The sequence below is a fragment of the Echinococcus granulosus genome (assembly GCF_000524195.1).
Source record: "Echinococcus granulosus chromosome Unknown EG_S00057, whole genome shotgun sequence".
Classification (NCBI taxonomy): Eukaryota; Metazoa; Platyhelminthes; class Cestoda; order Cyclophyllidea; family Taeniidae; genus Echinococcus; species Echinococcus granulosus.
The window spans coordinates 436503-450207 of record NW_020170437.1 but is presented as its reverse complement, the minus strand read 5'-3'; the positions used below and the strand labels follow the sequence as shown (position 1 = coordinate 450207).

Genomic DNA, 13705 nt, shown 5'->3' with positions numbered 1-13705 from the left:
CTTTAGGATTGCTTCTATTTGCTCTTTAGGAAGTTATTTTTTAGATGCGCGACGCCGAAATTTGCACTTAACATCAACTTAGAAAAGGAGATAGGGGCATTTGTTTAGGTTCCATTCAAGACCTGCATAGGCATCGCATAAGTTTGCCTGAATTCAAAAGCATTAGGCTTCTAATTCGAATTCTTTTGCTTTGATAAGTTTGCATAAATTCTTATTCGCAGATAATTCATTTGCCAAATAAATCAATATATCGCGATATCTAACTCCTGAAATGTGCAGATTTGAATGTCCACACAGCCTAATGTTTTCTTTACGATTGTTGACATTTTTTAAATCTAATTGTCCTGCATTTTAATAATAATATTTTATTCTTTTACGTTTGTTTTAATGCATGGGGAATTGGTGGTTTGCCCGAGCTTTCGATGATATGACCTTTCCGTATTCGCGTAACAGTGTCGAGCAGGTTCTAGAGGTGGTTCTTTCAAAGCGGCTACAAGAAGATGCTGATAAATGTCAAGTTTTTGATAGAAAGGTACTGCTACGCTTATTCTTACCGCCGGATTGCTAGATTGGTATGAATGCACTGCTTTGTGGCAGCTATCTTAAACAGTTTTCTGAAGTCTCTCATGTCGATCGCCCGAATGATTGTTCATATAAGTGTGGTCGTCTACTTTGTGCCGAAAGTTGTGAAGATCTGGTCCCGAAGGTTTGTGATCGTAGCAGGCTTCTCATCGATGATCCTGGAATCTCGGTGGGATGCTACATCTTTGACCTCTTATTGGATTTGGTTATTCCAGACATTATTTGGTTTCTCGTATTGGATTTTTGTTGCCTAGATTTTTCACTGTTGATCGTTCTTTTTGCTTGATTTACTCATTTTTTGCATCATGAGCATGTTAAACATGCTTCTCAACTTTTGTCATTGGCATTAAATGTAGTCAAACACTTTGCTTCCCAGTCTACGTGGATAAATTTTAAACCCTCGTCAAGGAGCGCAGCCATATCTACCGATATGAAAAATTCAGACATTAATGGCAAAAGTGCAGAAAAGTCTGAATGTGCTCGTCTTGAAAATGCAAAGTATCTTTCGGACCTGACCATGTTGCACCTTCTCACAGAGGAAGCTGGTCTCAAAGCTGAAATTAATTTCCTGAACGCTTGTACAGAAGATGTGTTGAGTGATCTTGATGAAACGGCGTGAGTTGGCGAGCTAGGGCATTTACATCATGAGTTCAACGTGTTTTACTTCTTAGCAGTATCTTTGTCAGCTCAGAGTAGTTGACACCACTAACTGCTTTTCTCAATTTTACCATCCATAGCTGCCGCTTTTTTCCTTGTATGGATGTGGTTACCTCACATGTTTTTTTGGTCTTTGAATACCTGGGATTTGGCATTTTAGCTTCAGTTTTGGATTTGTTTTTCAGTATTATGCAGGTGATGTCTGTTCCACACGTCGTTTTACTATTCTTCACAACCATTAGTTTTGTATTTTTCGGCTTTGCATTCAATTGTTGTCGGTTTTGCTTTTACGTGGATTATGGGAAATATAATGTCATATCACTTAAAGCGTTCAGGAGGTCGTTGAAAACCTCGACCGGCAATGTGATTATCTGAAGAAGGCGTGTTTAAAATCTCTCAAGGAACTCGCATGCAATGACACGCTGGAAGCAAGTCGATTGATGTTTGAATACCGAAAAGCCCGTCAGACGTCTCATCTTAATGCGCAGGATCGCGTGAGTTATGCACTTGTATTGCACGCACTATTATCACTGTTTTCATTTCTCTCTCTTACACCCAGCAAATTATGGAGGCCAGGTTGAACTGCTCAAAGTTGGAGATCTTTTGTGACATTTTGGCTTTGGAAGATAGTGCCCTTGCCGAATTGACTCAATGCCTTGATAAGATTTATGCCGCTCTCCGAAAGTATTTGGACATAACGACTGACGTAAGCTCTCTGTACCCGATTCCAAACTGCTCACCAGTTATGATACGAACTGAATGCTTGCAAGTATGCTATTGTATTAAATTGAGAACTTAGGGTGAGTGAGTGACTAAATCTTCATGTAAGCTACCAATATAGTTTCGATTTGGGAATATTATGGGCCCTTCAATATTTGCTTTTCACTACTCTTTGTACTACCACAACAGTTGACGTTTGCGCATTCTTAAGGTGATGCACCACAATTCCATAAACTGCATCGTGGTTTGCTACTTCACAACTTTCCAAATCAATAGTAAATCCTCACTGTTTTAGGTAAAGGCGCGACTTAAATCGGAAAACGAATCTGAGGAAAAGGAGAATATTTGTGCCACCTCTCCTGATTTCAGCGCTATTGATTCGGAATTGAGAGCGGTTCTGATTAGCCTATTTGGACGTTAGTTTTCCTTAGCATTTCCCAAACTGATGAGCATCTATTGAGCACTAGTGTTTATTTATGTAGGTTCTGCTGGAGTCTTCGACGGTTCGGATGAGGAGTTAAATGCACATGTATTGAGTCATTTGGATAAACGAGTTTCAGCCTCGGATAGCAAAAGTGCCACTTCCCTATCCTCATTGAAGGAGTTTGCTCGTATCACGCACGAAGTGTAAGTTTTTAACGTAAATGTCCATGTGTTTACAGAGCAATACCAAAGATAGCCTTATCTCTTTGTAGTTCAAGCTGGTAAAATGCGAATTGTCGTAGCTCATTGGTGTTCTGCCGTCATCGGCCGAGTTAAAATGTCATTTTATTTGTACTAGTTTGTCCTCCGCTTTTTCTCTTCATACGCAGCCGTGATTTTTCCAGCCCAACTTTTTCTTAATTTGTTAATTATTGGTGCTTTCAGCAGAAAAGAGCACTTGAGTGCATATTTAAATGTCTTAAAGACATTTTTACGTCGGTATCCAGTAATCTACTTGAATTGCTTCCTATTTTAATTACCATCCTGAGTGCCCGGATTATGGAAGGTCAAGCCTTTTACCCTGTTTATCTACCGACGGAAGAGGAAATATCCACAATATTAAACGTTAGGGAAACGTTTGAATTGTTCTGTCTAACTTCATTTAGGTTCGATTTGCTGAATAAGGCCCTCCATCAACTTGAATGTCCTGAGGATGACGAGAAACAGCTCAGTAAAGCTCCAGTGTCCTCTTCTTCCGTTTACTGGAATGAGTTGTCTCCCTTCATTGGAGTTTTTCCTCAGCGTCTGATCGATCGATTTCTCCAGGTGCGACAAGATCTTGACGCCACCGCTGCTGCCCTACAGAATCTCGAAATTTCCTACAAACTTCACTCTGAGAGTTTATAGACTCCGTATTTCTACGTAGTATTCTTCATTACATCTCGTATGCTTCATTAGCATTAGGCTTGGCTTCTGTGATGTGGTACGTTTGAGGGCGCTTACTTGTGCAGGAAATTATCTTTTGTCATGTTTTTAAGTCTTGCACTCCATGGTTGAATGGAACTGAACTAAAAGAGGCTCCTTGTGGCTTCTGTGCTTTGTAATCGAGTATTTTAAAAAGTGAAACTGCTGAATTTTTTGAACCGGTCACAATGCAAAGTTGGGTTAATGCACGCGCGGGTGCAGTGTTTGTGTGCTGTCCGGTCACTGATTGGTCGGCAAGTGAACATCGTAGGCCTATAAACGGTACCGATGCGTAGAATCTTCATTTGCGCCGGAGGATGCGTCTTCGAGGCTCGTGTTTTTTATGGTTAGGCCTGCTGTTCCTCGGACAAGATGTTTTTGGAGGAGTTCCTTGTACGTACTTTCTTAAGTGTCGGATGTAGTCTATATTGCATAGTTTACGGACGTCTAGAGGCGTGTAATTTTTTTGCTTTGATTTAGCTGTGTAACTTGGCTCTAGTGAATTCTAGTAAAAGTTGAGGGAATTTCTCATGCTGCGTCCACGTAATGTTCCATCCATTTTACTTCGATGAGGGGATAGAAAAGGTGATAATTGACAAGACCATTAACTGTACGTAATGCACTTACAGCGTTACCCACGGCCTACATTGAATTAGGTGGGAAAAACGCAGTAGCTTCACATTTTGAAATGTGAAAAGTCAGGGGGTAGTCCACACAAGCGACTAGGTTTCGGTAGGACTGTCATCACGTAATGAACTTGCTTTTCGAACTAACTGGATAAGTGAGGAATAAAGCCCGGCCCCTGGGTCATCATTCAGTTTATGACCTGGGCCTTTGCCCTAGTGCATTTAACGAAGAGAGTTTGTACTCACAGGGCTCCACGGGCCGTATTTGAACCGACTGGAAAATTAGGAATTAGTAAAATGACAGACCTTGGTGCTTCACTGTCGTTGCATGTGCAGTTTGCCTGGAACATAATAACTGCCACCTAAGAGTGCTCTAGTACAACTTTCAGCAAACCGCACGCGATTCCACCAAACACCATCTCAACAGTGACGCAGTGCTCACACCCATCCATCGTTTCTCTACTGTTTGGTTAGTAAAAGCGCACGGTGAAAGCCTGGATTATATCGTCGACTTGCCTACCCATGTAATGAGTGAAATGCTTGACGAATACGCTTTAGTGGGCACGCCGCAAGTGTGAGCTCGGTGGTGTCAAACTTGCCGCGACTGATCACATTGTCACTATCCCCGCAGTTAAGTGCATTCAGAGCCATTAGGGCATAAATACGGATAAATCTAGTTTACTAAATGAAATACTATATGGATTTTTCGGGACTGGCCTCAACTCCAACCAATTGCATGTGCACTTTAGCAGTTTTGTAAGTGCGCTGTGGCGTCACGGGGGCAGACATGGCGATCATAGAATTGTGGTGATAGTGTTGCGTATCGAGAAGAAAGATGTTAAGTCATGGATTCAACTCATCTTAAGTTTATCCGGGAAGCTAGGTAGTAGGAAGATGTCTATTCGAGGACAATAGTACACTTTTGGACATTCTTACTTGGCTTCAATAAAAAGGGCTATTTTTTCCCAAGTTCTCGACCGTAAAATGTGTAAACTTCATATAACGAGATTTAAAAACCCTTGTAAGCATCGGGTTACATAAGATTTTTAAAAAAAATCACTAGGCGCAATCATGATTTCATCTGCGTTAGCAAAAGTGTCCTTCCCAATTGCTGTTTTAGTTTTCCGGTTAATTCACAGACGGTAAGGAATTGTTTCTCTTTCCGTGGTTTTGCGTAAAGCTGGGTGGAGTTCACAATTGGACTGTGAGTGACGTTTAAATTTTGAAATGACTAGTGATTCAGTGTTTAATTCACATTTCCACGATTTTTCTCCAAGGAGCGTTACCCCCACTCCTCGGAACTACAGTTGGCGCTAAGACTAACACTGCGAGGACGTCCGTACCATGACCATACGGACATTTATGAAAGCAACAAAAACCATAAACGGCATGCTAAGTCCATCTTAAACAGTAGTACTTCTCAGAACGATTATAAATCCGGAAGTTATTCACTGTTTCCCTTCCGGTTGCAATTGCCATTTCTGCACGAAATTGTCTAAAAAAGCCCATTTCTATTAACCTTTGTCGTGGGAATATCAAAGTAGAATGAAATTATTTCGGGCACTAACAGTTAGTAGTAATAACAGAACCGTAATGCATAGGGTCAATTTGGTCACTACGATTTTGCAGTTGACCACATTCTTTTTCTACTATTCTCAAAAATGTTAGTTATATCTTGCATTTCTGATGGGAAGGAAAGCTTTGTGTGCGGTCGTTTGTCAAGCGTTGTTGAAAAATTAACTTGCTGGATCACGCTTTATATACATCTTCAAGTTCAAGAGAACAATCCTCAATTTTCGCTCATTTGCCACTTCGTGAAAGCAATCATATTCACTATCTTCAAGGCTTCTCTAAGATGTTACCACATTAATGGGCTTCAGATGGTTGTCGTTTTGCGGAGGCTGCGTAAATAATCGGTTAAATCAGGTTTAATCATAATTCCTCAGCTCAGGTCATCTTGTAAACATTGTTTCAGGATAGAGCATGTTTTCGCAAACAAAGGTTCAGTTGGGAGATCAGCCCTTCGGTTACAAAATTTGCACTCTTAGTTACAAATAAAGCTGTCATCAAGGGGAGATGAACCTTTCAAATAGTTAATGATGGTAACGGTTTTCAGTGGCGGTATTATATAGGCTTAAGCTCGTTTGACTCTATGGTGATCTGACAAAGCTTTGTAGGTGAGAGCATCCCCAGTCTCAGATACAATGGAATTTAATATAAAGTCTCAACTAGGTTATACATTCGAGTCTTAGCAACTATCAAAATGAAGGCATTACTGATGGGAAAATTGACATTCAGCTTAAGCCTTGCGTTGGTTGGACCTACTCGTATTTCTAGCAGTGACACACTCACACCACGTCGTTCTTGGAAAGATAATCCACAGATTACCTTTTGTGGAAATTGTGCAGGCAAATTTTTCGTATGGAGACGGGTTACTTACCTTTGTATTGGGAGCGTCAATCAGATCTGCTTACAATATGTAAGCATGGATTTTGAAAGCACTCTTTTATGCACGATGGTGATATTTGTCTACTTCCTCATACATCTCTCGTGCCCTAAAATTACCTTACCTTTCAAGGAAGTAGGTTTGTGAGCATGATTTAATAATAGGAAAATATTCGTTTTATTGATATGCGTGTTCAGTGTCCCAGCCCGACGAGGTGCTGCACCGCACTCGTCGGATAATAAACGGCGAGTTAGCAGAAATGGACGAGTTCCCCTTCATCGTGTCCATTCAGGCCAAACTGAGCAACGACATCTATTCGCGCATCTTCGGTGGGGTGGAGCACTTTTGTGGGGGCACTCTGATTTCTCCAAGGTGGATTCTGACCGCCGCCCATTGCATGTTCGCCTACACTGACGATGGGAAGCAGGTGTCGTAAGTCCCGTCCATTTTTCCACTTATTCATTTGTTTGAAAGGCATCACCCGGGGTGGAATTGGACACATCGGTGTAGGCCGTTGATAGTCCCTTCGCTGCCCTTTAAAACTCAATAAATTGATGACAGTATACCACGAAGAGTAACGCAGGTTTTGTGACTATGTTTGCTATTAAAATTTTAGGCGAGATATATTATCAGTCAAAAATTTAAAAAGCAGATTTGTAGTGACTCATTCGAAGCTTGTATTTACTTTTTGTATGCAGTTCTTAGTGCACTATGGGGAAATTATTTCAACACAACATTTTGATCCCTAACAGTCCTCTTTGATTATTTCCAGTGCGAATTTTATAAATGCATACAACAGTACGAATTACTTTTCTCCTCACGTTTCATATGACAGTTTAGTCCAGCAATGAATGAGAAGGTAATGGAGAAGGGTTTTAGAAAACAGCGCTTCCATTGGCTTTAAAAATCCACTTTTCTGTTTAATATGGTGGTTTATTGGAACAGAAGGTAGTAAATTAGCTGCCTTTTTATTACTTTAGTCTTCTGAACCCCAAGGCTTGGCACGTAAGAATGGCCACGGATAAGCTTAGGGTGAGTGGTTCCTCTACCAACAAATTGGGCACGTCAAATAAGTAGACTGTGAAATCTATCGAAAATCTTGCAAAGATTATTAGTAAATAACTCAAGTATTGTTTAAAAATGCTTTGAACTTCTTAATACTCAAACAGTGTATATAATACTGAGTTTTAATTAACAGGGAATATATTTTTATGCTTACTAATCTATTACCTCTTAGCGTCAGTCCTCATACCTCTTGATATGATGACTTGGTGAATATCATGGAGAGGTTAAGGAATGGTACTATGTTCACTCCCTTTATTACGTAGCCTTCAGTGATAGATCGCATGAAAGGCTTCTTCCATCGGGCTTTCAATACGCTATTTGGATACAGGAAGCCACAGACTTTCTACCACCTAGCGAAAATAATTCTTCATCCAGATTATGTGGAGGGTAAGTAGGCTAATTTCAGCATATTGTCAGTGGAATTTTTAGCATTTTACGCACAGATATCAAGATTGTTATCAATAAAATGGTTCCTTTACTAATTGAGGCATATAATATATCCAAAATGATTCGTTTTATAAAACTTGCTAATGATTATGCCAGTTGGAAAGCTACCACTAGATAATTCCATTTTAAAAATTGCTCCAGGCTTTCTCGAGAACGATATCGCCTTGTTGAAACTGAAGGAGCATGTTCTCGTACATCGAATGAAATCGTTGGACCTTCTAGCTCTTCCAAATCCTCATATAGTAGGCAAAATTTGGCCTAAAACAGGGCAGGTAAGATGATGCATAGAACGAAAGGAGTCGGATTCTCATTCTTGTTTGTGCTGTGATAAATATTCCGCAGCGAAGTATTTTGCATCTTCACAGTTTTGACTGCATTGTACCGACATTTCTAACGAAGCATAGGTGATTGGTATGCTTAATATTCATATTCTAGGCATCAGTTAAGAGTCAGTGCTTTTTATCGTGTCTACAGCTTCGACACATGAATTAAATACTCATTATGTTTTGCCACTGTCCACAATTGGCTTTAGGTGCACGACAGCATTACGAAGGAGGACAGGCATGCCAGTGAGACGGAAAACAACACTCTTTGTAGATTGAAATGAAACTGTCACGCTCTTGGTTTAGAGCATAATCGACCATACTTGATAGGAATCTCATTGCACATTTCTATATTGCTTCATTCCTTTTGCATTTTCACCTGTGCAGAATTGTTCCGCGGTTGGTTGGGGAAGCGCCTGCATTAACTGTCCGCCGGAGATGTACATGAGAGTGGTCAACATGCCAATCATTGACCCGAACAAGTGCAGAAGTATGTACAAGGTCTCGATTAACCTGACCGAGAGCAGTGAGTTCTGCGCCGGGTACTTCAAGAAGAATGTGGGCGTTTGCTCAGTGAGTACTTCACATTGCAAAATGTGATCAAACGTTTGTGGAGCTATTCAACTCTTTAAAGTAGCTGACTGAAGATGCAAATATGGTTCAACAAGTTTCCACTTTCGTAATAGCAGCTTCATTGGCGACATGGGATATACACTTTGCGTAGTATACGAATCTTTACATGGTGGGAAATGTATATTTATTTGCTGCCAACAGCCGTATCCAAGCTCTAATTCCCTGTTGATTTCACTGCTAGCTGATTGATATCTATCTACCGACGACTGAAATTCTTACTGTTGCTGTGAAATGTCTGACGATTCGTTTCTTTTCTCTTATAATTGGCAGTGATTATTAGTTCCTGAAATGCTTTTTAAAGTGACTAACAACGCCAAAAAAAAACTGGATATGGCAGTGGCGCATTGATGTATAGTCAATTTATTAAAAACCACCACTTAAAAATAATCATATCAAAAGAGTAACCTTGTTTTGAAAAACGGTGCTAGAGGTAGTAAGCGAGTCCACAAAACCAAAACTCTTGTGGAAATAAACCCATTAGTGATCATCTAAGCATGAAAATGAATTTAACAAGCGAAAGTAAAGCATTATTTCGATTAAATGGTTTCCAAGTATTTCATTCATTTCCGGGATCATAAATTCGCTTTTGTTTTATCTTATTTCTTTAGACAAATAAACACTCTTTTTGTACTTTCTTACCCTGCTTCAGCCGCATGTCCAGTACTCAGTAATAAACACATAAAACCTATAAGAACACACCTCTGAAGCTTACTCTTCTCGTTTTTAATGCTGACAAAGATGACGGAACTAGTGCTTGCTGGTCCTATCCCTTGGACAAATATTAGTGAGAAACCATCTACTAAATTACACTTGCTGATGTCCTGTCCTAATCAGGGTCATATTGTTGTCAAAACTTTATCACTCAAAATTTCCACCAAAATAGACGAATTCTACATCAAGGTAACCCAAATGTTGACACCAATCACAGTCTGAACGAGGCGTCACGTCAGTTACACATCTGCTGGTGTAAAGGGGCTTTGGTGATGGATCACAATACAGACTGATCAAATGACTCTCTCCAAGCCAGTCAGGCTTTTTCCTATTTCTGGTGTAAACTTATGAGGAAGAGTAGTGATTAAGGTTTGAGTGCTTGCCTTTCGAATGATGTTGATGGCAATTGTAATAAGGTTGTCTGTTTATATTGCTCTCTTTTAGGGTGATAGTGGAGGCCCCCTGGTTTGTGAATTCGAAGGAGAGCGGTTACTTGCGGGTGTAACATCTGCTATTCATGCTAAAAAACCGCAGAGTTATCCCGCCGTTTTCACACGAGTGGTCAGATTTGCGGATTGGATTTCTGAAACAATGAAGAAGAACTAGGCCACTTGCGAACCCGGTAGACTCCCTCTTTCCATTTGCACAAAAAACTGTGATTAGTTGTACCGCCCATTAAATAAGCTAATGCAACCTCTTCACTTGTTTCACGGTTAAAAACCAGTAAATACTTGTGACTTTAGAAGTAGTAATGTAGCGCCCTAAACTTACCTGAAAACGAAAGGAAGCATTATACTTGGGCAGAATATACATATATATGTATGTATTCGACATGTAGTAGGCCTTAGAGCCACTGGCATGGTACGAAGGCTAGGCCAACCCGCAGAGCTACAATGCTGAAGACCCAAAATGGCCCCTTTATCAAAACTTAGAATTAATCAACCCACGTATTACATAGCATCTCCCCCATTTGATTGTCATTCCCCAATGCTCCCCTTGGTCGACCTCTGGCGTCGGTCCTCACAACACAAGGGGTACTATAAGGAAACACCCACGAGCCAACCGTGCCAGTGATTGGCTTTCCATGTAAATGAAAGAGATACGTAACTGTAATGTCACTAATCCCTATTGGCACTTCTAATGGATCTAGAGTTTCGACATATTTGACATATGTGTAAATAGCGCACAAATAGTCACTTAGGGATTTGTAAATAAGTGAAATCACAATAGGCATAGTGACCCTCGCACACCTTTTAGGCTATAACCGAAATAAATCCCATTTTGCATTTCAGTGATGGATACATTGTGACTTACTCTTATAGAAATGGGGATATGCTATGTTTGAAAGCACTTTCACCTACGTAACGCCATTTTAGAGTTAGTGATAAGTTCATTTTGATAGTAATACCAGTATTTCTTACAAAAGTTTAGGATAGGCAATTTCACTAGGAATGAGCAGCAAGGCAACGGAAGTGAACACTTACGGGGAAGTTCAAGATTATCAAAATATAAACGCACAAAACAAGAGCACTTTAAAAACAGACAAAACCAAACATCAAGCCGGGAAGGGACATTATAGGATCACGAAAAATATCAGCATTGCAAAAAAACTGACAGTCATTGTTTTACAACTAAAGCAATTTTAAATTGCGAATAAAATACGAGGAGCTGGACAGATCTCATTGGAATGTCTGCATTCCCATGAGACTCCAGTCGGAAGTAGATGAAGTGATGAAACCACACTGAAATAGGTTAGGAGAGCCAATGGGTTCCCATTTGAGAACCTCTAACACATTCCCATAGCAACCTAAGTAATATATACTGCCCAAAGACTACCGACAAAGGTGGCGAATTTATTTTGCAAAATTGGACGGAAGAAACTAATCATTGCCTTTCATAATCTATCTGAACCCGTTATGCATATATTTGGTAGGATAAAAAACCGAAGTCGACATTGGAACGATAATGCGGCACAATCCACTTCGTAGCGTTTTAACGAAAAAAAACGGGTCTGTAGCTTTTGACACGCAAAAGGCAAAAACGATAGCTCTTCTTCAGAGCGGTTGATACGTTTGAATTCTTTGTTTCGATAAGGTAAAGTCAAATAAATCTAGCTATCCATCAGCATTCCTAATGTATTTTAAATAGAGTCGTGACTTAATCAAAGCTATTGTTTTGAAAATTTCCATTCCAATAAACTAGGGAAGTATTAGATGACTCACATATGTGTAGACTACGTACAACTCCGTGGTCTTGCCCATCCTACGATCAAACGTGCCTATTAAGTTCATGAATAGAGACGGAAGTTTTTTATCCGGTAGAGTGGCCTATTTGTAATTTTTACGTTGTTTTAATGTTTCCTTTAGAGAGGAGGCGGGCATACGAGTCGAACCTCGTGAATAAGGCGTAAATGTAATACGATAGTGGTTTACCCCTCGGTTCTGGTGAGGCGCCACTTTTGAACTTTGAATCAACTCCCTTGTACCTCGCTGGGTGGGCTGGCCTTTTGGGCCGTGCCAATAGCCCAGACACCTTCTCCGTGCTGAATATATATTCCGCCCGAGTATTGTGTCTTCTTTCGTCTTCAGGTAGTCTCGGGACGCTAATTAAATGTCGAGTAACCAGGAGGTAGCTTCAGCGTCCATAACCCCTGAACTTGTACTTTATTCTCCTTTCCACTTAACCGAATAAACATGTCTAAGTCGAATGGAGCTAGGTGTTCTAAGAGTACGAAGACTAGGGAAGAGGAAATCAACGAGTATTGCCCTACATATGCTTCAGTATAATTACGTGTAATTATCTCCTAGTCCTTTGTAGTATCCCTTTAGAAGCATATAATCATTTACCTAAGTACCATCTGTTTAGGACAAATTCGGTTGATGGCGCTAGATATTCTTCAATTCCTTCCATGCACATAGTAATTCGAGGTCGTTTTACTAGTTGCCTATACTGATAAACCATTGGCCAACTCTAGCGGGCAGTTAAAACACTTGACCTTCTGGACTTGGATGTGGTTCTCCGCAGGACCAGGGACTGAATTAAGTACGCGTCAAATCCATGTAACTTTATCAGTTTTAGATCAATGGAACAAACTTTGAGACTTGCAGAGTATTAGTCAAGTGAATAACGCTCCCATATTTTAGATCTCTTGGTTGTGTACATCATGTTGTGCCTCCTGCTATTTTATCTTCGAAGACAGATCAAAGTGATTTGGTTCATTTTACCCAGCTTGTAGTACACTGGTACTTTGTTTTAGATTTTGAATCCACGTGTGACATAAAACCAAAATCTGACACTAAGGCGGAAATAAGTAAGTTGGGAATGGCACGTGTATGGTCCAGTTGAGTTCCCTGTGGTGGTAGTTCGGGCGGAAACCGGACAGATCATTGAGGAATTTCATCGATACGTTCGACCGACTGAAAGTCCCATACTCAGCGATTTCTGCAAAAAACTAACTGGGATCTCCCAGGTTTGCTATAACTCCTATGGGAACCACTTTCCAGCGAACTGTGGATACATCTACTGACTTGCGGCATGTTTTGAAGGAGTTCGAAAACTGGCTAAAACTAAAGAAAAAAGAACTTAATTGCGCCTTTAAGTTGGATAGTCCAAACGCTGCTGTCTTCGTCACCTGGACTGGTGAGCTTGACTTGTGATTGTGGAACAGTAGACTGGGACATTCGCACATGCCTTTGGAATGAGTGCCAACGAAAACAACTGTCTTTTCCGGTGGATTTACTTACTAGAATCGATTTAAAGGCCGTGTTTAAGGTAGGCTATAAAATATATCCATGAATTTGTTGTAGCAATGGTGTGCAGCTGGTCAAATAGGGCCAAAGCAGGGGTTCCAGGGCTGTCTCCAGGATGCGCTAAATGCTGCTGGACTCACCTTCAGGGGTCGACCTCACAGTGGCATCGCCGACGCCCGAAACACTGCGGCCCTTCTGAACCGCATTATTTTAAGTTAACGGACATCTGCGTATTTTTGCACACTGTGATGCTGGTAAAAACTGCAAAATTTCGGACTTGATACAATATGCTTCGCGTAGTGTCACGGTTTGTCATTTAAGCAGTTGTTGCGTCTGTTAATAAAACTTGATTTGTTGAAC

General features: G+C 40.5%; 2 protein-coding genes across 2 annotated transcripts; both read left to right on the top strand. All coding sequences in view use genetic code 11, as the record gives it.

Annotated features, from left to right (window-relative positions):
- Window positions 1-391: 391 nt before the first annotated feature.
- EGR_06483 (Transmembrane protease serine 2) lies at window positions 392-10202 on the top strand (the record flags this gene model as incomplete). Its single annotated transcript, XM_024495732.1, has 15 exons — window positions 392-532; window positions 569-751; window positions 959-1197; window positions 1568-1701; window positions 1728-1945; window positions 2255-2375; window positions 2442-2586; window positions 3048-3207; window positions 3642-3738; window positions 6615-6849; window positions 7398-7449; window positions 7746-7869; window positions 8071-8201; window positions 8640-8825; window positions 10041-10202. The coding sequence occupies 15 exons, from the start codon at window positions 392-394 to the stop codon at window positions 10200-10202; spliced, it is 2328 nt and encodes a 775-aa protein (XP_024349893.1).
- Window positions 10203-12678: 2476 nt separating this feature from the next.
- Window positions 12679-13564, top strand: EGR_06482 (ERI1 exoribonuclease; the record flags this gene model as incomplete). Its single annotated transcript, XM_024495731.1, has 6 exons — window positions 12679-12704; window positions 12740-12906; window positions 12938-13065; window positions 13100-13235; window positions 13267-13367; window positions 13403-13564. 6 exons carry the CDS (start codon window positions 12679-12681, stop codon window positions 13562-13564), a joined length of 720 nt encoding a protein of 239 aa, XP_024349892.1.
- Between the last annotated feature and the right edge of the window lie 141 nt (window positions 13565-13705).